The sequence below is a fragment of the Typopeltis vanoorti genome, chromosome 20 (genome assembly GCF_054136105.1).
Source record: "Typopeltis vanoorti isolate ZY-2024b chromosome 20, IOZ_Tvanoo_1.0, whole genome shotgun sequence".
In the NCBI taxonomy this organism is placed as follows: Eukaryota; Metazoa; Arthropoda; class Arachnida; order Uropygi; family Thelyphonidae; genus Typopeltis; species Typopeltis vanoorti.
Genome location: NC_143568.1, coordinates 29455754 through 29481797, shown reverse-complemented (window position 1 = coordinate 29481797; position 26044 = coordinate 29455754). Strand labels below are relative to the sequence as shown.

At 33.7% G+C, this 26044-nt stretch overlaps 1 protein-coding gene across 1 annotated transcript in view; it reads right to left on the bottom strand.

Annotated features, from left to right (window-relative positions):
* The window catches only part of CtsK1 (C1 family peptidase 26-29-p), a 103883-nt gene that overhangs the window by 40483 nt on the left and 37356 nt on the right, over window positions 1-26044 (bottom strand). The window contains exons 4-7 of the mRNA XM_090410714.1: window positions 18244-18508; window positions 14728-14920; window positions 12557-12744; window positions 4002-4093 (exon numbers count right to left, since the gene is read on the bottom strand). Coding sequence (XP_090266840.1) covers window positions 4002-4093; window positions 12557-12744; window positions 14728-14920; window positions 18244-18508 — 738 coding nt within the window. The remainder of the gene's footprint in view (window positions 1-4001; window positions 4094-12556; window positions 12745-14727; window positions 14921-18243; window positions 18509-26044) is intronic.

The following is a 26044-nucleotide window of genomic DNA, read 5'->3' as shown; positions in this document are numbered from 1 at the left end:
TTTTGGAGGTTGTTGTAGAAGTTTAGAAACGGAGGAAAGAGTGCTGTAAAAGAAGTTAGAGATGATAAAGGTGACATGAAAACGGGAGAAAAAGATATCCTTGAAGATGGAGAAATTACTTCGAAAAATTGCTAAATGAAACAAGCAGTGATAGCACAGTGGTAAAAAATACTCAATAGGCATACAGTCAGGAATACATATCCATACTTGAAGTAAAAAGAGCCATCAAAGGCTTGAAATGTGGAAAGGCAGCAGAAGTAGATGATATTTGACCAGAAATGCTGAAGTATGCCTAACTATGCAGTGGCTGCACTGCATAGTTCAAAAGGCCTAAACAGAGGGACGAATTCCTGATGATTGGAGTAGAGTTCTCATAGTACCCATATATAAAAAAGGGAAATAAAACTAAATGTGAGAATTACAGAGGTATTTCCCTACTGAGTGTTCCTGGCAAGATTTATGCAAGTATACTTGAGAAACAGTTGAGAAGAATTGTGGAAGAAAAGCTTGGTGAAGAACAAGCTGGATTCATGCCAAATAGAGGCTGTCAGGATCAGATCTTCACTTTACGACAAATAGTTGAGAAAGCATGGGAATATAACAAAGATCTGTATTTAAGTTTTGTCGATCTGGAAAAGGCATATGACAAGGTGCCAAGAGAGAAGCTATTCAAAACACTACAGTTATATGGTGTCAATGAGAAATTATATCAAGCGATACTTAGTGTTTATTTGAGTTGTAAGTCAGCAGTTAGAAATGAAGGAAGTACAGGAAGATGGTTTAATATTAAATCTGGTGTGAGACAAGGATGTACATTATCCCCTCTATTACTCATTATCTATATGGATCACATTATGAAGGAAAGTGGTATTAAACATGATATCAGAATTGGAGATGTTAATGTCAGCTTTGCTTTATGCAGACGATGTTATACTTCTAAATAAATTCGCTACAAGTTTGCAAGATTCCCTGACTAAATTGAATAACTGTTGTAATAGATATGGTATGAAGGTCAGCAATTAAAAAGGCAAAGACAATGAAAATAGGTAGAATCGCTGAAAATGTCAACTGTGTTGTGAACAGAGAACCTGTGAAACAAGTAAAACATTTCAGCTACTTAGGCACGATTTTTAGTGAAGATGGTAAATTAAATATGGAAATAGACAACAGAATCAACAAAGCTGATATGGTAGGAAGTCAACTGAATAAATTCATAGGAAGTCAATTGAATAAGAGAGAAATTAGTCGGAACACTAAATTAGCTGTATACAAGACAGTGTTCAAACCAGTTTTAACTTATGGATCTGAGAGCTTTGTCAGAAGTAAAACACTTGACCAAAGACTAGAGACCGCAGATATGAGAGTCCTGAGAAAGATTATAGGCATGAACAGATGACATTGATGACAATATCATATTAAAAATGAGGATATTAGGAAAGAACTTGACATTGTCAGCATCCAGGAATGCGTTAGCAGAGCTAATCTCAGGTGATATGGTCACTTAAAAAGAATGGGCGAGGAAAGATTAGTAAAACAAGTGTTCTCTGCCAGGTTGGCAGGAAAACCACCTAGAGGAAGACCAAGATATAGGTGGATTGATACGGTACAAAGTGCCTTAGATGATAGAAATATAAGATCTGATAATGTTGGAGTCTTGACAAGTAACAGACTGATTTGGAGGAAAATTGTAGATAGGAAGTTAGTAATGATGTAAATTTTTCATGTGGTGCTATCATATCCTGTACACCCCTTGAAGGTACATGTCAGGAATTTGATGATGATGATGAAAATAGGTAGGAAAACACCAGCAGCATCTTGAATATGAAACTTATAGAACAAGTAAAACATTTCAGCTATTTAAGACACAAAATTTAGTGAAGATGGCAAACTGAATATGGAAATAGACAAAAGAATAAAGATTAAGAGGGAAATTAGTTAAAATATGAAGGCAGCTATATACAAGAGTGTAATCAAACCAATTTTAACTTAAGAATCTAAGAGCTGAGTTAGAAAATAAAACTTCATCAAAGACTAGAGATCACAGATATGATAGTTCTGCAAAAATTAGGGGAGTGAGCAGATGGCATCAGTAGCAGAATCATATTTAAAAAAGATATTATGTAGGAACTTAACATTGAGGAATATGCAAATTGAGCTAACCTGGGCATAGTCCTTTAAATAGAAGGGAGAAGAAAGGATAGCCAAAGAGTATGTTTTGCCAGGAGAACTGATGCAGTTAGAAGACCAAAACATAAGAACTGACAAATAAACTATTTTATAAAAAATTTGTAGATAGACAGTAATAACAAACTTATGTAGCACTATCATAATATCTTGCATTCTGCTGAAGGTAACTGTAAGCAATTTAATAATGATGAAATCACTCTGACAAAATACTAGTCAGAATACTGAAAGAATAATTAATTGTATAATTTTATTTTGTTTGTTGCTGAATGAATGACTGATTTGAAAAAGATGTGTGTGTTATGAAAGTTTGAGAGTTTGCCGTGGGTGGGGTGGGGGGGAAGACTGTGAATGGTCTGTCTCCATGGTATTGCAGGAGTAAACTGAGATGAGAAGCAATTGCAAATGATTTAGTGAACAGACTGCTGTGTGGTATGTTGATGTACGAAGTAATTTTGAAGATCAAGAAAGTATGGCGGATTGAAATTGTTGTTCACTAAAACAGAGCAAATGCGAACAGTCAAGCAAGCCACATGGTTTTGTTAACGGTATGTCTGGCCAAATCATTTACTCACATTCTATAATAGAGTAACAGCAGAGTTGGGTTAGGGCAAATTAATATACCATGATATTTGTAGATTTTGACAAGACTTAATAGGATTCCAACATAAAGAACAGGTATGCAAAATAAACTTGTGATGTAGTGCTCACAAGTAATAGACTGATTTGGAGGGAAATTGTTGATAGGAGATCAATAATAATGTGAGCTTAATCATGAAGGTATCAGAAGGTTATGTTTGGAGGTGCTGAGGCTAAGAGAAGGAGGGTGATCAATAGTGTATCATAATATTCTGTACCTGAGCCACTATTGTGTAATTAGATATTATTATACTTGGTTATTCTAGTTATGTGATGATGCCAGGCTGTTGGAAGACTGATAAGGGACACAGCTAAGACAAAATTCCTGCAAACTGACTTAAGAGATTGATTATATGGGCAAATGAGAATAAATATTTGTTCAATGTTGCTAGGCAGGGTAATATGTATACCAACAAAAATTTGCTGCAAGTAGTCAATGAAACAAGACAGAAATGCAAGAATTATAGTAGACAGAGAGTTTAGGGCTGAGTTATCAAGTCATTGCATCGAATGAAGAGAATGCTAACTTGTAAGAAAAAAAAAAACCTATTCTCCAACTTTAAAAGCTTTAATAAGCCATCTGGAATACTGGGTGCAGATATGGTCAACTAGATTATAAGGAGATGGGAAGACAGTTATAAAAAAAAGATCAGTGGCAGGTAATGATAATTGACCCATGGAATTACATATATGAGGTAAGATTGATGAAATGTGTTCTTCAAAATTTGAGGGATAGCTGGAGAAAAGATATGATAGTTTCTAACTTATGTTTCATAAGTTAGCAATTGGATCTTACAGCATTTTGCAGCTTATATCAGAAGAACTCAGGGTCATCCCTAGAAGATGTCTAAAGATATGGTTCACTATGAGCAGATAAAGTTCTGCTCATAGTGTGTGGAGTGGCTACTATTAGATATTGTGAATGTGTTAAAGGAGGAATATCATAGGCATCTTAGTATGAAGAAAAAAGGGGCCCTCCGTCGATGAAACTTTAAACTCCTTGGAGGAGCCTGTGTAATAATAATCATCAAAATTGTTAAAAGAAAATGCCATAGTGGAGTAGCTTGAAGACTTGCATCACTTAATGAGTATATGCTGGACTGTATTTTCCAACATAAATGCAATTGTGCTATGTCAATATATAAATTATATATACAAATGTATCTGGTATTTCTCACCTTCAAAAAATAAGAACCTTCAAGAGTCCCGGTTGTTCCAAAACTCCAACATGATCCACAAACAGCTTGATCCTTTACAGGTGTAACAGCACCTGGAAAAAAAAAAAAATAATAATAATAAATAAAAAGAAAATTAAGCAAAATAAAATAAAAATCAGAAATTATTTCACCAAAAATTTTAATGATTAAGATAAAAGATGTTATTATATAGATTAGATTAAGTAAATCTATTTTGCATGCTTGTTACAGTACTCAAAATGTCATCATCAAATTCCTGATATGTACCCTCAAGGGGTGTACAGGATATGATACTACTACATGAAAAATTTACATCATTACTAACTTCCTATCTACAATTTTTCTCCAATTCAGTCTGTTACTTGTCAAGATTCCAATATTATCATTATCAGATCTTATATTTCAAGGCACATTGTACCGTATCAATCCACCTATATCTTGGTCTTCCCCTGGGTCGTTTTGCTGCCAACCTGGCAGAGAACACTTGTTTTGCTAATCTTTCCTCGCCCATTCTGTTTAAGTGACCAAACTACCTGAGATTAGCTCTGCTAATGCATTCCTGGATGCCGACAATGTCAAGTTCTTTCCTAATATCCTCGTTTTTAATATGATATTGCCACATTGATGCCATCTGTTCATGCTTCTAATCTTTCTCAGGACTCTCATATCTGCAGTCTCTAGTCTTTGGTCAAGTGTTTTACTTTTGACCCAGTTCTCAGATCCATAAGTTAAAACTGGTTTGAACACTGTCTTGTATACAGCTAATTTAGTGTTCCAACTAATTTTTCTCTTATTCCATATGAATTTATTCAATTGACTTCCTACCATACCAGCTTTGTTGATTCTGTTGTCTATTTCCATATTTAATTTACCAACTTCACTAAAAATCATGTCTAAGTAGCTGAAATGTTTTATTTGTTCCACTGGTTCCCATTTCACAACACAATTGACATTTTCAACAATTCTACCTATTTTCATTGTCTTTTTAATGCTGACCTTCATACCATTCTATTACAGCAGTTATTCAATTTAGTCAGGAACTCTTGCAAACTTGTAGCAGATTTATTCAGAAGTATAACATCGTCCACATAAAGCAAAGAGCTGACATTAACATCTCCAATTCTGATATCATGTTTAATACCACTTTCCTTCATAATGTGATCCATATAGATAATGAATAATGGAGGGGATAATGTATGTCCTTGTCTCACACCAGATTTAACATTAAACCATCTTCCTGTACGTCCTTCAATTTTAACTGCTGATGTATAACTCAAATACAGACTAAGTATCGCTTGATATAATTTCTCATTGACACCATATAACTGTAGTGTATTGAATAGCTTCTCTCTTTGCACCTTGTCATATGCCTTTTCCAGATTGACAAAACTTAAATACAGATCTTTGTTATATTCCCATGCTTTCTCAACTATTTGTCGTAAAGTGAAGATCTGATCCTGACAGCCTCTATTTGGCCTGAATCCAGCTTGTTCTTCACCAAGCTTTTCTTCCACAATTCTTCTCAACTGTTTCTCAAGTATGCTTTCATAGATCTTGCCAGGAACACTCAGTACAGAAATACCTCTGTAATTCTCACATTCAGTTTTATTTCCCTTTTTTATATATGGGTACCATTAGAGCTCTACTCCAATCATCGGGAATTCATCCCTCTGTCCAGGCTTTCTGAACTATGCAGTGCAGTCACTGTAAGTCTTTTATACCACCATATTTCAGCATTTCTGATCGAATATCATCTACTCCTTCTGCCTTTCCATATTTCAAGCTGATAATGTTAGTACAATAATTCACATTATATCTATCCAAACATTTTTAGAGTGTATATAACAAATCAAGTTAGAAAAACAGGTGTTTGATGCTAAGATGACAGGAAAATGAGCCAAAGGAAGACCAAGATCTAGGCAGATTGATTCAGTCAGGAGAGCCTTAGAGGAAAAAAATGTCGATACGACAATATTGGAGTGATGACAAGTAATAGACTAATTTAGAGGAAAATTGTTGACAGGAGATTATTAATAATACAAACTTAATCATGTAGTGCTGTCATAGTATCCTGAAAACTCCCTTGAGGATACATATCAGGAAACTGATGATTACAAACCAGTCGTTTCTGCTAATTAGTCACTGCCCATAAATTCAACAATGAAAATAGCATTTTGAATCAAACATGTTGTTCCCTCACAATATAAATATGCAAATGTAAGTTATTTTAATATACAACAGTGACTCAATCCAAGTTTTTTGGAATTAGTCTTTATGTTGATTTTTCATTTTTTATCATTAGCATAATTTTTTGGTGCATATCCTCAAGGAGTATACATATGAAAATGAAACAATAGCATTACTAGTTTCCTATCAGCAATTTTCTTCCAAAGTGGTCTATTATTTGTCAATATAATCAGCTTCTAGTTTTCTATCTTCAGCATTCCTAACTGCATCAAATCTGTCCATATACATTACGCTTAAGAAATTTTATTGTTTTCATCTATATTTTACAGACATACACAAACAAACATTTCAACATGAAATGCCTTGTATAATTAATGCACAAATTTTGTTACTTGTATATTTTTATAACACCACACAAGGGTATGCAACACCTAGTTATTAGTATAGACATTAGTGCTATGTATAGGTGAGAGGATAAGGAGAAAGTAGATTCTGTTTGTACAGCAATCCCTCGATTAATGTGCCTCCGATTAGTGCGTCATTTTTTTTCTCTACCCAAATTCGATTAGTGAGCCTCTAAAATTTGATTAGTGTGCCTATATACATCTTAAAAATAAATGTCATAGATTTTAAAAATTTTCTATCTATACATTTTTATGGCTAACGGTTTTAAAAAAATCACTCACCAGGATGAAATAATTTAGTTACCAATTTAAAACATTTTACAAAGTTATTTTTAATGGCATATAGTACTACACTATTTCCATGTACACTACGTTCCAAATTTACAGCCAAAATTTATGTCGTCTGTTAATTACATAGCATTTTGCTGATCATATCTCGTGCCTCCTTTGCAACTGTTTTCCTTACTTTTATTTTAAAGTATTTTCCCAACCTTTGAACATGAGTAAAAGAATTAGTGAGTAAAAAAAGTGGAAGCCTGAGATTCAAAAAGTAATCCTGTTGGAAGAAAAATTTGAAATAATAAAAAAACAATGAAATGAACAAGGTGAGTTCAGAGCAAAGATAGGACAAGAACAAAAAATGGGTGAATCAACTATAAGAGCAATTTTAAGCAAAGCTGCTGAATACAAAGAGATAGGTAAAGCTGCTTCAAGTTCATCAGGCATGCAAACCACTCGAAGTCAAAGTATTATAATGACTGAATTAGAAAGACTTCTTTCTATATGGATCGAAGATTGTAACCAAAAATGGATCCTGCAAAGCACTGACCTTATATTAAATCAAAAGCATTAAGTCTCTTTGCAACCTTGAAAGAAAGGACTATCAAATGGAAAAGGAGAAGAATTCATTGCTAGTGCTGGGTGGTTGGAAATTTCAAAAAGAGAAATAGCCTACATAATGTTTTAATCACAGGTGAAGCTGCAAGTGCAGATAAGGAGGTGGCCGCAAATTAAATTATTCAGAGATTTTGAAGAAAATTGTGAAAGAAGGGGACTACTGTGACCAACAAATATTTAATGTCAATGAAACCGGCCTTCCAAGACTTTTCTTGCCAAATCAGAGAAATCTCAGCCTGGTTATAAAGTTGCAAAGTTGAATGAAATTATCGCTAGCAATATGCGAGCCATTTGGATGCACATTTTTCCACATTGTGCAAATGATTTTAGAGGCTTTTCAAATGAAATGCATAATGTTGTTGGGGAAAATGCCAGCATCGGGCGTGAACTGGGTAATGATGAGAGTGACAATGATAACATCCAAGAATTAATTCAATCTCATCCTGAGGAATTGAGTGATTCCAATCTGCTAAATTTAGATGCACAGCAAGAAGATCCTGAAGAATATGAAGAAAATTTAATCACTGACAAGCCCAAAGAGATTCCCCAGAAATAATTTGAAAATATTTTTTGTACAATCGAAGTTTTTAAGTAGCAATGATTAGAGGCTAACCCTGATGAAGAGAGAAGCAGTAAAATTTTCAGAAGTAGCAGAAGAGGCAATAGGGCCATACCGTCAGTTGTATGAAAAACAGAATGCCCGCCAAACTACATTAGCTGAATTCTTTATTAAGAAATAGAATAATAAATTTATATTCTAAATATGTTTTATTGTCATTCAGCTTCATGGTTTCTTTTAACTAGGTCCTGAGATATATCCTAATTCTTTTATAAAAAAAATTAAGGTTCAAAAGAGAAATTTAAGGAACGAACTATACTTTTTCCCATAGATTATTATATTCGATTAGTGCGTTTTTCAATTAATGTGCCTGTTTTAAAGAACACATTAATCGAGGGATTGCTGTATTTCTTGAATAGTTGAGTGTCTGCAGAAAACAGCATAAGAGAAAATGGTTCAAACAACAGATAGACATAATGAAAAACTAAGAGAAGTTCATAAGTTTGAAGCTGGACAATTAATAGATGTTGACCAGCAGCTGCTTGGAGGCTGAAAGGATTAAACGTGAATGCATTTGTGCCCGGAAAAGCTGTATAAGTCATCCCAAAAAGAGAAATACGATCTTGTTTGGAAATTTGATATTATCAAAAGATTAGAAATAAAGTGAGTTTTATCTTCCAATAAATAACACAAAACTGCATTTGGTAACAGCAAAGTTTGCAAGTGTCCTTGTCCCACTGAAGAATAGAAAGGAGAACATTTTAAGAGTTTATTATGGAAGATCTTGTAGGTTGGAATGATCGTGTACTACAATATTTATCAAATGAAGAAGAGGAATGAAATGCACTCTCATCAAAAAATCTATGAATAAATACTGGGGGTTAGTAAAAGAAAATTATGTATTGGAAGAAGAGAGTGAGTAATAGTATAAAACCATAAAAGTACTGTAGCAATAATGGTGGGGAAAATGATTAAGAGAGAGAGAGAGAGAGAGAGATGGGCAAGGTAATGCTCAGAGTTATGAGATGTTGTGGTCCAAAAGAGATTGACTGAAGGAAATATCATGAAGGAAATATCACTACCAACCACAGAGGGAGACATGTACTGAAGGATGAGGTCGTAAAGCATTCAAAGAACTATAAAAGTCCCAGGATTGATGAGATCACTAGGAAGATGCTGAAATGTGGTGGTGAGGTGCAGTGCTACACTGGTTGTGTAACATTGCATGGGACAAAGAGAAAACACCAAAAGAACAGACAAGATCAATTCTACTACTTGTTCACAAAAAAAGGACTACAAAAACTACAAAATAATTGCTCTAATGAGTCGTGTTGGAAAAGTACTTATGATATTAACAGAAAGGAATAAGGAATGGAAGAAAATCTAGATCAGCAAGCAGGATTCAGAAGAGATGGGAGTAGTGTGCAGCAAAGATTAATGTTAAGACTAACTGTAGAGAAAACTCCATGTAAAAATATTTATGCCTGCTTTGTTGACTTTTAGAAAGCGTTCATTTAGAAAAATCGACTTTTAGAAAGTTCATCAGATCTGATGTGCTTGTTGCAGAATATCATGATAATGCAGAAGCTGCTTTGAGAAACTGTGGAGTAATAGAAAGATAGTTCTGGATAATAGGAGGCATGAACAAAGAGATTCAATATTCCCGAGCATCTTTATCGTGTTATTGGAAAGAAAACAATGGGTGTCATGAAAGAAAATATAAGAGGAATTTCAATTTAAAGTACAACAATCGATAATTTATTATCTACAGATGACAGTCATCACTGAGGAAGACAAAGAAGAACTAGAAAGAACAACGCTGATGTTAAGTGAAGGAGAGAGATGTGGGTTGATAATAAATATTGAAAAAGTAAAACAATGATATTCAGGGAGAAGATGAAAAAACAAATAAAAGTCAACAGACTTCTAAGCTGGAAGATGTTAGGAACTTTATATACCTAGGATGCAACATGATGCATCATTGAGATTAAAAAGAGATAAGATTCGGAATAACAAAGCAAAAATAAACCTACAGTCAATGGACAAGTTATGGAAAAGAAAATCAGTGAGCCTTGCCATAACACTGAGACTGCAGGAAGCATGCATATTCACAAGTGCTGTCTATGGTTGTGAGAGATGATTAATGGTCAAAGACTTAGGAGACAAATTTTGGATTTTGAAAAAACATGTTATAAAAAAGTTTTACCAATTGGACAGGTGCAAAATGTAACAAATAAAGAAACTGTATAAAAGAAAAAAACTGCAAAGAAAATCTAATGAAGAAAGTAATTCGAAGGAAACTTCAGCTTTTTGGACATATTTGCAAGATGAAGTAGAAAGATCAAAACCTTTATGTTTTTTTGGTACAATAGATGGTATAAACAGAAGAGGATGTCCAAGGCAAGAATGGGCAGATAATATGAAGAAGTGGTGTGGAAAGAGTTTGCAGGATTGGCGTCACCTAGCAATGGACAGAGAGAGAGAGAGAAATGACAAAAAATGGTGAAAAGAGCATCAAACACCAACAGGCAACGGACCTGTGGGAACTGATGTTGACGAAGAAAAACTACGCTTCTTATTTGTGATTAATGGGGAAACAGGAGTTAAATAAATGGTGGAGGTGATGCATGAAGAGATGAAACACCTATAAATCTGTTTGCTCATACAGAGGAATACAAGACTTGTTTAGCCCTGACATCTCCCATCCCAGAAACATATATTTGGAATTGCTCTACATAAAAAGATTCATGCTGCTTTATTGAAAGCATAATTTGAAAGAAAGATTATTCACTAGTTGGTTGAAAAGCCTCTTGATTCATTATCATTAGGTTTGGTTCAATGTAATGTCTGCTTCGTGAATGAAGTGGGTACGACACACTATGGTAACAAGCATTCACCAGGCTGCCTCCACACCCTGCCATTAGACTCATTAGACTAGAAACAAGTGAACCTGGATTCATCACTCCAGAGTATCATTTTCCACTAGTCATTATCCAGTTCACATGCTCTTTGCACCAGGCTAGACGAGCTGCCTTGTTCATTGTTTTGATGTTCAGCTTGTGTGCCACTGCTCTTCCGTGGAAACCCAGTAAACAGAGTTATTTTCATACAATATTAGTACTCACCATGGTGTTACTGGAACTCATCACAGATGGTCTATGCCAATTGTAGCCAGTGTTTGCATGCCACCATTTTAACACCCTCCAGTCCCGGTCAGTCATTTTCAGTGGCTGCCCTGGGTGTTTTCCTGCACTAGTGATGCCAGAACATCTCCATTTGTTGATCACAACATTCCGCCAATGTGACAGCCCATGACGACACCTCTCTCAAAGTCACTGAGTTCACATCATATTGCCATACCACCTGCATTCAACTGATACAATGAAATACTGCTTCCTACTATCTGTACACCGGTTTTTACGTTATTAACAAACCTGGAATGCTCCATAACTTCAAATAACAGGGACAATTATTGGTAGACTCTGTGTGTGTGTGTGTGTGTGTGTGTGTGTGTGTGTGTGTGTGTGTGTGTGTGTGTGTGTGTGTGTGTGTGTGTGTGTTATGAAAAATATGACATGCCATCAAGACAGCTCTCAGTATCATCACAGGTCTAGCTTCCCACTGATGAGACACCTCAATAAAGGTCAAAACAGGTATGAATAGCGATTCTCCATAATGCATTGCATTATACATATCGCGAGAGGGAGTGCACTGTACATTATGTAAACGTAGGGCTACTTCATATGAAGCAACAAACAGCTTACTTCTAAAGATACTTCAGATGCAAACTTGTTTACTACCGCTTAGGTAAAATACAGATAAAAACAAAAATATAGTTACATGAAAAGTAAATATATTTTCCAATCCAGCAGAAAAAAAAAATACAACAATCAATCTATATCTTAGTCTTCCTTGATCCCTTTCCTCCAAATAGTGAAGGGAAAACCAAAAAAGAACAAATAGATTTAGATGAAACAGGAGTTGCCAAAAACCAGATTTTAATTTTAAGACAAATATTAAATAATAAACTATGACATCCTATCTGGAAATAACTGGAATAGGACACATGCACTGCTTATAAGTAACAACTGAGCTGTTAAAATTGAAGATTCTACAGAATCAGGTACAAAGTAGAGATATGCACTATCCCCACTGTTGTTTATAATCTTCATGGACCATATCATTAAGGAAATTGATATTAAACCCAATATGAAAATAGTAGATATTAGACTAATTTCTTTAGTCTGTGCAAATGATGGTAACTTCTTAACCTGCTTTTAGAAATGGACTGAGACCACAAAACATAATGGCTTATATTATGTTGAATGTTTTTCAGTTTTAACTGTATATGTTAAAATTTCAAAAATTCTTGATCATCCCTGTAGATGACAATGCCTTTTGGCTAAAGTTTTATGTAAAAAAAAAAAGTAAACAGCGATTGTTTTTGTTTGGTTCATATACAAAGATTATTTAATTTGTTAAGTACTTACCATAAAGACGCCAATCTAAAGAATCTGGAACATCTGGATCATGATGAACTGGGAAAGGTTCTCCTCCATTATATCCACGGCTTGGTAGTCGCCCTCGTAAAATCTTCATTTCCTGGTCAGTAAAATCAGTCAAGTGATTGACAGCTAACGTGAATGTCAAACCAGCACGGTTTTTAGAATTTATGTACCTGGCAAATATAATCATAAAAGTAAGTTCAAAAAGAAAAGCACCATTTTGTCACCATGAAATTTCAATATTCATAAATCAAAATAGATATCACCTACACATTTCAGAGTTTAACCTGCTGAGTTCATGTATCAAAAATAAAATTTATATCATTATCTTTCATTCTGTTATTACACACGATGGAATGTAAAAGCCATGTGACCTGACTTTCATGAAGACATATTATCTTCTGTCACATGTATATCTGCAGGAAAGAAAAAAAAAAAAAACAGTGCGATCTAAGACTGGTTAACTCATCCTTGTGCAAATGAGATCTAGCAGAATTCCATCTATTAAAACAGGATTTGAACTTTCTCTTTATGGGAACAGTGAAACTATTTAACATATGAGAATTAAACAGATTTTATGAGTATTATTACTATGATAACAACACATACACAGTACAAATTTTTAAGATATTAGAATCAAATCAGTGTTACTTGTGTGTAAACCCTACAGTTCCATGCAACACAGTTAGAAACACTGGTATGTATAGGCAGCTCTAGATAAGTACTTGCTAAACAGTTGGCAAAATCACTTGTCTCCTTCTTTCACAAGTAACTCTTCCTCCTTGAAAAAATTCTGTTCACTATAAAATGATATTAAAAAACCATATTCTAGAAAGTTCAAACATAATGATTAGTAAATAATGAGGTGATATTGAAGCTAATGTACCACTAACTGAACACTATTGATTTCATAGTCATTTTATCAAGACATTTGAACTATTCAAATTCACAGCATATGCTAGTTATTTCACATGAAAAGGAAAAATATACAATTTATCATCTTCCACAGTGTCATAGTGAACATAAATACTGTCTCACTTCAAATTACCTGAAGGCCTACCAATCTAAAAGTAACCATTTACTATTATGAATCTGTTTACAGTAGCCTTTATACGTTAAAATTCTTATTAGCTTTCAGTTTCATAACCACATGCTATCAGCATCAGATCAGAAAAATTCAATCAAAAATTCTCTTTCACTAATAAAATTAATTTTTATTAATGTCATACAAATTACATGTATCAGAGAAATGTGGGTCTTCTTAATTTGCTGTACTTGACAGTTCAGTTTGATTAATCCACTTGTTCCTGAATAATAATAATTTGTTTTGTCATATCACTTTATCCTTCCATGAGACTGGAAAAACTGAACTTTCTTTTAGGATTTTTTTGAAACACAAACTAAATGCTTCTTGAGAATCTCCTTTCTTGTATTGTCCATTTAATTGGAGAATCTGTAGCCACAGGATACATGGCTTAAAACATTTTCTGAGACACTTTATTACAAATTAGTTAAAGTCTCACAAAAACTTTCCAAAACAAATCCTCATTTCCATTCCTATTTTGTCTCCCTAAGTTACCTGATTACTAATGCTCTCAAAATCTGGATGAAAAGCTTTCGTGAATGTCCTCATTACACAAATGTAACTGTTTAACTATACAACAAGCAGAAGTTAATAACAACTGCTGCTGTACTGTCCATGTTAGCAAAACGAACAGGTATTATTACACAACATAACAAATTCAGTGAATTAAATAAAGACCATTCAATAGTTACAAACATGGGTCTTTAAGTATAATTTAATCAAACTTTTGATTTTCTACACAAATATCATTCTCTAATCAGGCACGTGACAAATGCTGATAGCATGTGGTTATGAAACTGAAAGCTAATAAGAATTTAACGTATAAAGGCTACTGTAAACAGATTCATAATAGTAAATAATTACTTTTAGATTGGTAGGCCTTCAGCTAATGCAAAAATTTGCTGCACCCCTGTTTTAACAAAGGTTTGAAGTAATGGGTCAATAGTTACTACACAGTAGATATTCTCTTTTCTTGAGGGATGGACTAGATAGGAAGTAATGCTCAGCTATAGGGTAAATGTTGGAATGTAAGTGTGTAAAATTAGATTTAAAAATACTCATTAAAAATTACCTGTAATGTTGGCGAAAAATATCTTTTCTTCTATCGTGTTCTTTGAGATCAACATAATTTTTTTTATGAACAGATTTGAATTCTTTAAATGCATCATTCACATGCTCATCATGTCCATTAATAAACTCCTTCATAGGATTATGTAAACTAACATAACGAGATCCAGGCCCAGGAAAATTTCGACAAGTCATATCTGATATAATGAAAATATCAAAAAATTATGTTCAGAAGGAGGAAGAGAAAAAATTATCTAATCTGATATTGAAAAAGAAGCACAACTTAAGATTGTGTGCAGATATAATACAGATTTAAATAAACTGTGATCAAGTAAAAAAGAATATTTCTAACTATTTTCATTAAAAACTAATTAGCCATAAAATTTGCATCATAGGACAAGTAAGAAAATTACTTCAGAAAAGAATAAAAAAAAAACACAAAAAATTATATCTTTCATAATAGTATTCTTTGTACAACAAACATAATTCATTATTAAACAACTAAGTAGAGTAGACATTTTTGTTCTGACTGATTTTATATTAAAATGGTCTGACTGGTACAAATTGGTACCAGTAATTTAGAGAATTATTGGTATCATTTGAGTCATTCTGACAATAAAAATGGTCTAATTATGGTGTGTATGTGGGCAGGGGGGAGAGTGTTGCTCATTACTTGGTCTTGAACCTAAGATTGAAAATCTTAGGTTCAATCTTAGGTACTAGAATGTATGTATATAACCAACTGGACAACATATTGGTAGACTCCATTATTTAAACAAGTATTTACACAGTCTGAAATTGTTCAGAACTGAGTTTTCAAATGTTGATTTTTCTTCTTTTTGCAATGGCTATCATAAATGCCTGTAAGTAGTTTCTAGTGAGAGGTGCACTGAATGGCAGGAGCTTTTGTAAAATTTTGACTTGTGTCAAACAGTCAGTGAAGAAACCAACTTGTTTTGGGCTTATGTATTATAGATGCAATTTTGGTTTGTCTAATTTGCCATTTAATGGTCCAATTAAATTAAGATAGAAATGAATCAATAAACTTTAACAGAGATCCTAAATACCAAATTCATTGAATTCTATCCCAGCAGTGTGGAATTATTCAAATCATTCGAGTTTTGTCATGATACGAGGGTGGTCTGAAAAGTTCTCAGCCTAACAATGAAAAAAAAAAAATTTATAATTTCAAAATTATTTTTATTTTTCAATATAATCTCCCTTAAGACTAATACATTTATTCCAGTGCCATTACCCCATCCCTGTAATGGTTCTCAGTAAGATCTGCAAAATACCCCTCTACAGCTGCAATCACCTCGTGATTTGAAGAAAAACACTAACCAGCAAGGAAGAGTTTTAGTTTTGGGAATAGATAGAAGTCAGAGGGAGAAAAAATCTGGGGAATAGGGTGGATGTTCCAACAATTCATAGTGCAGATCCTTTAATTTTCCCATTGCCAAAACACTTTTGTGGGCAGGTGCACTGTCCTGATGAAAGATGATTTTTTTCTTCTGCAAACGTCTGTCTTTTCTCACAAATTTTTTTGTCTAGTCTGGTTAAAAGATTGGAATAATATTCTCCAGTTACTGTTTTACTCTTTTCAAGATAATTAATAAACAAAATGCCTTTAGCATCTCAAAACACCGATGCCATGACTTTTCTTGCTGATAGAACAGACTTTGTCTTCTTTGGCGCTGAACAACCGGCTTCTGTCCACTGTTTTGACTGCTGTTTAGATTCTGGTGTGTAATGGTGAATCCAAGTCTCATCCATAGTAATAAATCACCACACACAAAATCAGTTTTATTCTTGTTAAAACGCTCCAAGCACTGTTAAAAGATTGTCATGCGAGTGCGTTTTTGATCTGCTGTGAGCAAGCATGGCACTCATCTTGAGCAAACATTTTTCATATGCAATTCTTCATGCAAAATATATCCTACACATTCTTTTGAAATGCCTATAGTCTCAGCAATTTCACACACTTTGACTCGCCAGTCATCCAATATCATATTGTGCACTTGATCAATGATTTCTGGTGTTGCTACACTTTTTAAACATCCTTCATGTGGATCATCTTCAAGGTTATGGTATGGCCACATTTAAACTCGGCAGCCCATTTCTTAATTGTTGAAAACGAAGGAGAAGAGTGCCCATAAACTATTATGAACTTTGAATGAATTTCTTTTGCTGTTAATCTTCTTTTACAAAGAATTTTATAACCGCACGATACTCAATTTTATCCATTTCAAGGGATACAGACAACACTTTTGTTTCAGACAACTGTATAAAACAAACTACTTGATAGAATGACTTGCAATTTCACATGGATGCTTATGACAGATGTACCACCTTAGAAAAAAAAAAATTTGCCGATAGTGTTGCCATCTATGGTCAAGGCCAAGAACTTTTCAGACCACTCTCGTAAACAATTCAAATGAAACCAAAATTGAATTATATAAACATGCTATAGCACACATCTGAAATACCAAATTTCATCCATTGAGAGCGTAATTATTTGTAATACATAATTCTGAAAATAGTTTCCCAAAAACATTTTCCGAGGAAAAATTTATTTCAAGTGTAACAAGGCATATGTTGTGGTTATTTTCTAGTTTTTGAGAATGCATAACAATTTTTTTGTAATGATTCCATACTAAATTTAAATAAAATTCATTCATCCAAGCAACCCAAATTAATCTAATAGGTGCTAACTTATTTGCAAAATGCCTCAAGGCTGACATTCTGTTTTACTTTGCTGCTTCCATAACAGTGTTACATTTGACCAGAGGCTTTGTAAATATATTTTGGCCAAGAAAAATACAATTTTATGATACTGAGTAGATACAAAGTACTGTGCTATTTCAAGCCTAACAGGCATATGCTGTGGTTATTTCCTAGTTTTTATCATTTGGCTTAGTTATTTTTTCCAGAAGATTTGCCTTTTGCCATGAAGTTACTGTGTTCCAAGCCTTTTCTTAAGATGGATGTTTGCACAAAAATTTTGGCAACTTATAATTTTATCAAGGAAGCAATATTTTTTTTTATTATTATTATTTATATATTTATTTTCTATTTTTTGCTATCTTTGAAGGCATAAGACATTAGTTTTCAAATTAAGATATCTGCAGATATGTCAGTTTCTATGATTTTAGGTGAAGGAAATCACCTACCACCTAAAGGTGTGTGCAAACATCCCTTCTCCTCCACAGCAAGATTCAAACTTAATTATCTTAGTTAACATTAAAAAAAAAAAATCTTGACTAGCCTAAATATCAAAAAGACTTAGTTCTATTATAGTCCCACCACCCACTATCTGGATGCACACCTGTTAATAAATACTATTATGGATTCCACCACATTTGATCCATAAGGAATTTCTTTCTAATAATCCAAAATATGGAGTTCTTCGATAAACTGTAAAGGTAATAAAAATATTATTCTGTAATCAACATTTACATTACATATACAGCATATTAACTTGCCTAATTCATCACAATTTAATACAAATATAAATTCTTACTCTGAATTTCAAAGTTTTCTTTATCTACAGGTCCTGGAAAGAATCTGCTATATGCAAAAACATATTTGTCATAATGAGACCCAGTCAACGAATTGTATCCCATCATCAAGAAACGTACTGGATGAACATCATCACTCATTTTTTTAACCCACATGGTATACTTGTTAATCTTCTTTCCATTTATGACTGTATTCTCCCATCTCTCACACACTTCCTCAACTGTGCTATTCATAAAGTCAAATACACATGGTTCCACCCTGATGAACTGAAATAAATTCAAAATATTTTCAGACCAATTAACAATAAAAAGGAATCAACAAAAAAAGAAAAAATGTAAAGGATGTAACAAAAACATTCTCCACTTTAGTTACTCCCTTTCAACATCTTCTATCACACAATAGAATTTAAAAGGTATCCAACTTTAAAATAGTTAGAATCAAAAACTAGCTATTTTAAATCCTTTTAATAGTTCAATCTGAGAAATGCTAGGATTGAATTACTGGAGTTTTTAATATGTATTGCAATCTATGAATAATCTTATTTGATCTTATTTGGCTTAGATCAAACAAACTCAAAATATTCAAGCCTTACAGCAATTAACATTTAAAATAAAATCGTCAGCAGATTGCAAGAGTAGTAATACTTAACTGTGTATTACTCCTGTTTAATTATGATTAAATTAACGATGCCAGACCCACACACATTAAGCATTAATGTGAAGAGAGAATCAATATTCCTTAGAAGTATTAGAAATTAAATATTAGACAAATATTTCAATTTAAGTTTCATAAACCAATAATGTTAACAAATACATAACTGAAAATTCAAAAATAATGTGAGTGCATGAAGAATGGTATCTTTCTCTGCACAGTTGCAAGTGTGTCAGATTAAAAATTATTTTACAATTAGGATTGATCACACACAAGCTTTCTCAAAATTATGTATACAGACTTTAAAAATTTATATTACATGAACAACAAGCAATTTAAATTTTCTTTATCACATTTTAAAGCTAAGAGACAGGTAATTTTTTTTATAATTCTTCAGAAGGATGTCGATCTATCTGGGATCACCATGTTGATGGAAATCTCTTCATGTAAAATAATTGGCCCTTATCAATTCAATGGTACTTAAAGGTGAAAATTATCATGAAATATTGACAGATTATGGTGTACCATTATCAAAACATGTTTAAGATATTCTGGTGGGTTTTTTTTTAAGATAGGCACCCTCATATTTTCATACAGCAGTGCAGGATCATCTCAGGAATGAATTTCCTGATCGTTCCATAGGTCACCAAGCAAGTATCCTTTTGGAGATAATATAACATATACTCATCATCATAATCAAATTCCTGCCATGTACCCTCAAGGGGTGTACAGGATATGATAGTACTACATGAAAAATTTACATCATTACTAACTTCCTATCTACAATTTTCCTCCAAATCAGTCTGTTACTTGTCAAGACTCCAATATTATCATTATCAGATCTTATATTTCTATCGTCCAAGGCACATTGTACCGTATCAATCCACCTATATCTTGGTCTTCCTCTGGGTCGTTTTGCTGCCAACCTGGCAGAGAACACTTGTTATGCTAATCTTTCCTCGCCCATTCCGTTTAAGTGACCATACTACCTCAGATTAGCTCTGCTAACACATTGCTGGATGCTGACAATGTCTAATTCTTTCCTAATATCCTCGTTTTTAATATGATATTGCCATTGATGCCATCTGTTCACGCCTCTAATCTTTCTCAGGACTCTCATATTTGCAGTCTCTAGTCTTTGGGCAAGTGTTTTACTTCTGACCCAGCTCTCAGATCCATAAGTTAAAATTGGTTTGAACACTGTCTTGTATACAGCTAATTTAGTGTTCTGACTAATTTCTCTTTAATTCCATATGAATTTATTCAATTGACTTCCTACCATACCAGCTTTGTTGATTCTGTTGTCTATGTCCATATTTAATTTACCATCTTCACTAAAAATCATGCCTAAGTAGCTGAAATGTTTTACTTGTTCCACAGGTTCTCCGTTCACAACACAGTTGACATTTTCCATGATCCTACCTATTTTCATTGTCTGTCTTTTTATTGCTGACCTTCATACCATATCTATTACAATAGTTATGCAATTTAGTCAGGGAATCTTGCAAACTTGTAGTGGATTTATTTAGAAGTATAACATCGTCCACATAAAGCAAAGAGCTGACATTAACATCTCCAATTCTGATATCATGTTTAATACCACTTTCCTTCATGATGTGATCCATATAGATAATGAACAACAGAGGGGATAATGTACATCCTTGTCTCACACCAGATTTAACATTAAACCATCTTCCTGTACATCCTTCAATTCTAACTGCTGACTTGCAACTCAAATAAAGACTAAGCATTCCTTGATATAATGCCCAATGACACCATATAACTGTAGCGTACTGAATAGCTTCTCTCTTGGCACCTTGTCATATGCCTTTTCCAGATTGACAAAACTTAAATACAGATCTTTGTTATATTCCCATGCTTTCTCAGCTATTTATTGTAAACTGAAGATCTGATCCTGACAGCCTCTATTTGGCCTGAATCCAGCCTGTTCTTCACCAAGCTTTTCTTCCACAATTCTTCTCAACCGTTTCTCAAGTAAATCTTGCCAGAACCACTCAGTAGGAAAATACCTCTGTAATTCTCAGATTCAGTTTTATTTCCATTTTTATATATTGGTACTATTAGAGCTCTACTCCAATCATCAGGAATTCGTCCCTCTGTCCAGGCTTTCTGAACTATGCAGTGCAGCCACTGCAAGACTTTTATACCACCATACTTCAGCATTTCTGGTCGAATATCATCTACTCCTGCTGCTTTTCCACATTTCAAGCCTTTGATGGCTTTTTCTACATCAAGTATGGATATGTATTCCTGACTGTATCCCTGTTGGCCATTTTTTACCACTGTGCTATCACTGCTTGTTTGATTTAGCAATTTTTCAAAGTAATTACTCCATACTTCAAGGATATCTTTTTCTCCTATTTTCATGTCACCTTTATCATCTCTAACTCCTGTTACAGCACTCTTTCCTCCATTTCTAAGCTTCTTCAACAACCTCCAGAATATTTTGCCACCTTCTTGATATTTCTAGTAGTAAGACTTATACGTTGGTTAGACATAACTGGTAATTAATTTACGGAATTAACAACACATATGAAGTATATTAATTAAAGATAACTTTAATGAATCACTTCTATATTTCGGCAATGTCACATTGCGATCTTCGGGAACATAAAGATATGGTATGTGCACTCAGGAACTAACACAAAGCAAATGAGGAAGAAAGCAAGAAACTAATATTGTTCCTAAAGTCCTAATGGTGCCCTCTTGCGGGCTAATTTGGTAGTCTTGGCAGTTGGGCTGAAGTTCTCATAATGAAAGTCTCCCAAATTTGGGGCAGTTTCATGCACCCAAATTTGTTGAGGTTAGGAACGTTTTTTAGAGCTGCTGAAGATTCTTTGAATAATCTTTCATATTTAAACTTGCTGCGATGGATTATTTTTGTTTTCTTCCAACGAATTTTATGGTGGGTATCTAAGGCATGGTCTGCCAGCCCAGAGCGGCTGTACTGGTGAAACCGGATGTAGTCTTGGTGTTCTGAAATCCTGATATTTGTTGTTCTGCCTGTTTGGCCAAAGTAGGACAATTTGCAGCTGCAAGGGACCTGGTATACACCAGGTAGATCTAGGGGAAGTGGTTGGTCTTTGGTAGAGCGGATAAGGGATGCCAACTTTTTATATGGTCTGTAACAGGAAGTAAGGTTATATTTTTTGAGGATATTGGTTATTTTTTCAGAGGTGCCCTGGATGTAGGGGATGGTGATAGACTTGGTGTAATCTTTATTGTGGAGGGGGGGGAGGGGGATTGTGGTTTACAGGTTTCAGTATTTTTTGGAATTTTTTGGGGTTATAGCCATTGGCTAAGAAAGTGTTGAGGATGTGGTTTAGTTCAATAGTCAGGGCCTTGTCATCTGAGCAGATGACTTTGTGTTAGTTCCTGAGTGCACATACCATATCTTTATGTTCCCGAAGATGGCAATGTGACAGTGCCAAAATATAGAAGTGATTCATTAAAGTTATCTTTAATTAATATACTTTATATGCGTTGTTAATTCCGTAAATTACCAGTTACTTCTTGATATTTATTTTCTATGTTCTTGCCAAAGTCCTTCCATGACTTTTGTTTAGCTAGTTTTACACAGTATTTAGCTTTCTTACAACAGTCCTGTATTCTCTAAGAGCATAAGCCGACTTATTTGCCAGGAACTTTTGATATGCTATTCCTGACTGTATCCCTGTTGGCCGTTTTTTACCACTGTGCTATCACTGCTTGTTTGATTTAGCAATTTTTCAAAGTAATTACTCCATACTTCAAGGATATCTTTTTCTCCCATTTTCATATCACCTTTATCATCTCACATATGCTTTCTTCTTTTCCTTCACTGCCTCTTTAACTTCCTGTATATATATATTTTTTTTTTTTTTTTTTTTTGCATGGGGATACTTGAAAAATCATGTTTAAAGTCACAAACTGCAAATATTGGAGGAAGTGTGGATGACAATACAACAGAAAGTAGAAAAAAATTTTGCCTGCTTTATTCATTTCAGGTTGTAGATCAGTTGGTGAGAGATGTCACTCATGCATGCTAATGGTTGGTATTTTGAACATTTAAACTAAATTTATGTTATTGTAATAAAAATTCTCTTAGCTTTAAAATGTGATAAAGAAAATAAAAAATTATATAGGTTGTTCATTAAATATACATACATTTTTAGAGTATGTGTACATAATTTTGAAACACCCTGTGTATTAAAAAAAATTAAGAAATACAGTTTTAATGACAATTTGCTATATTTTTGGTAGAAAGTCCATCATTGAAACTGCAATGATGAATTTCAGCACTTTATTTGAAAAGGTATTCTAATTTATAGGTGCTATGTAGAAGCTTTACAATATCCCAAGGACATATGGCTAGTGTTATAAATTCCATGTTTTGGAAGGCTGGACTGATGAGATTTATTTAGTTCAATACAGGACTGATGTTCATATATACATTTTGTGACAAAGCACTCAGTTTGTCCAAAATAAGATAAGTTACAGCCATAAAGAATTTGATAGATTAAGCAGCAACAGCAGTAGATCCAAGTATCATGCTAAAGTCACCATACACATTTTACCAAGCTTTTAGAATATTTAAACACATTTTAGAAGGATTAAGCCATTATATTATCTTATATGATAAAGCCAAAATTATATTGCAATTACAAACCCATTATCCAATAAAAATTTGGATGATGGGTTTGTATGCGACTCAAAGGTGGAATTTCTTTGATTCATCAAGGTCTTCTGAACATAAAAAATGGATAAGCTATGCGTCATCTTTCATAGGATATGAGAGATGACTCATATCCTATTACAAATCTCCTGTAGAGTTTGTGTCTTGAACCAGTCTAATAAGATATCATTAACAATAATATACTAAGACATTTCTTTTATGCTCTCAACATGCATTTTATACACATCTTTATATTCCTCTTTTCTTCAAAAGTTTTCACAGTACATCTCTATGTTTGTGCTTCATTTCCTACTCTGCTGTTACTTAGCTCTTTGACATGAAGTAGCTTTTATGTCAGCTGCCCTTTCTAAGACTCAAATTTCTCTACTTTTTCCAACTAAAACCATCTGTGACACCACAGGAGCAAATAAGTATAACTGTTCAGAGTAATATTCTGAAATCTTCTAACATCACTGTACTTCAAATTACTATTCAAAAAATTTACCTTCATGTTTAGTGTTGAATACTATAGTTGCTTCCTCTTTTCTCTAATCATTACTGCCTGAATATGACATGACAGTACTGTTCACACCAGTTATATCAACAAGGTATTTCTGTATGCCAGTTCCACCTCCTGTTGGAGGATGCTTCTCACCCTGATGTCCATCTTCATTTCCAGTGAGTGAAATTTAGGTATGCAATTGTTCTAGTTGCTGACAATTCATTCCCTGCCCTGGTTCCCTAACAAAAACAACAAGGTCCTTTAAATGGAGATAAATACAGATGTCCAAATCTTTGACTAATATTTTGGTCTTTAAATCTTTATGGCAACAAATTCTAAGAAATCTCCTTTTTTGAATTTGATATTAATAATATTACTTTTTTAGACTTCTGTATAATGAACTTGCCTACTAGATTCATTCTGCCTGAAGAAATTTCACTGAAATCTGACATTTGCAATTCCTTACATGTCGACAAGGCAAAACATGTCAAAATTATACACTGCAAGAAATCTGCTCTGGCTAACTGTAATAAAATAATATTTGGGATATAGAATGTACATAAGAATATACCTACGTGGTTTAAGTTTAGTCAAACTGTTTCTAAAAGTAAAGTGATTTAAACTGATATTAATAATTCTGTACCAGCTGGACAGAATTTAATTCTCTATTCATTTCTTTCTATATTAAAATAAATAACAAAATTATGTACTTAGAGTACTTAAGTCAAAAATAATCAATATCATAAGCATGTTATCTTCTTCTCTGAGTGCCATCTATCGGAGGCCAGCAACCATCTTGACAAATTTTGAGCAATCCTCAGTCACTCTGAACAGTTCCTTAGACTTCATGCCAATCCATTGTCTGATGTCTGCCAGCCAAGATCTTCATCTTCCTTTGTCCTCTTCTTCCCTTTATCTTTTCTTTTATAATCAATTGAAGTATCTTATGTTTCATTTTAAAGTAGATGACCAAGATATGTAGTTCTTCTTTTTATAGTATCTAAAAAGTTCACATGATTTTTCCATCTGTTTCATTACTTCTTTTTTATTTATTAGAAAATATTAGAAATATTAGAAAAGATAGGATGTTTTTGCTGTCCATGGGATTTTTAACCACATCTGAAAAGCTTCAAGTTTTTTTTCTGGTTTATCTATATTGTCTTCAAGGTCCAAGTTTCTGCACTGTGTAGCAGTACAGGCCATATAAAGCATTTATCCATGCATACTCTAAACTCTAAATTTACATTGTGGTTACACAGTGTTGATTTCATCAGGATAAAATTTTTTCTTGCCATTTCAATTCTAACTTTTATTTCCATTTCTGGGTTCTTCATTTAACCAGCATTCGAGATATTTAAATTTTTTGTTCACTCTTTCTATTTGTTTCCCATTTAAAGAAAGTGATGAATTAAGATTGGTTTCTTGCTTATAACCATGAATTTAGTTTTGGTGATATTTATTCTTAATCCTATTTTTTCACTCTCTTCATTCACTAGCTCAAGAAGATTTTGAAGATCCTGAATACTGTCAGCATATCCTGACAGGAATAGAGATGAAAGGGTATGATGTGTTTCGTGAAGATAGAAGAGGTAAAAAGGGAGGGGGAGTGCTATTGATGATAGAGAAAGAGTTATGTCCATACAAAGTAGAGATGCAAGACGGAAATAGTGCCAGTGGTTTTGAGGCAGTATGGCGTGAGATAGAGGTGAATGGAATCAAATACTTGGTGGGATGTTGTTATAGACCAGGTAATGTGGATGGTGGTGATAGTCAAATGTATAGTCAAATTAGCCAAGCAAATAAGAAAAGGGTGATCATTATGGGTGATTTTAATTGTGGCAATATAGACTGGAATGATGAGAAGTAAAGAAGCAACTGGAAGTAAAGAAAATGAGTTTCTTGAGTTTTTGAGGGATAATTACCTCAGCCAGTATGTAACAGAGGGCACACAAGGATTAAGGGTCTTGGATATGG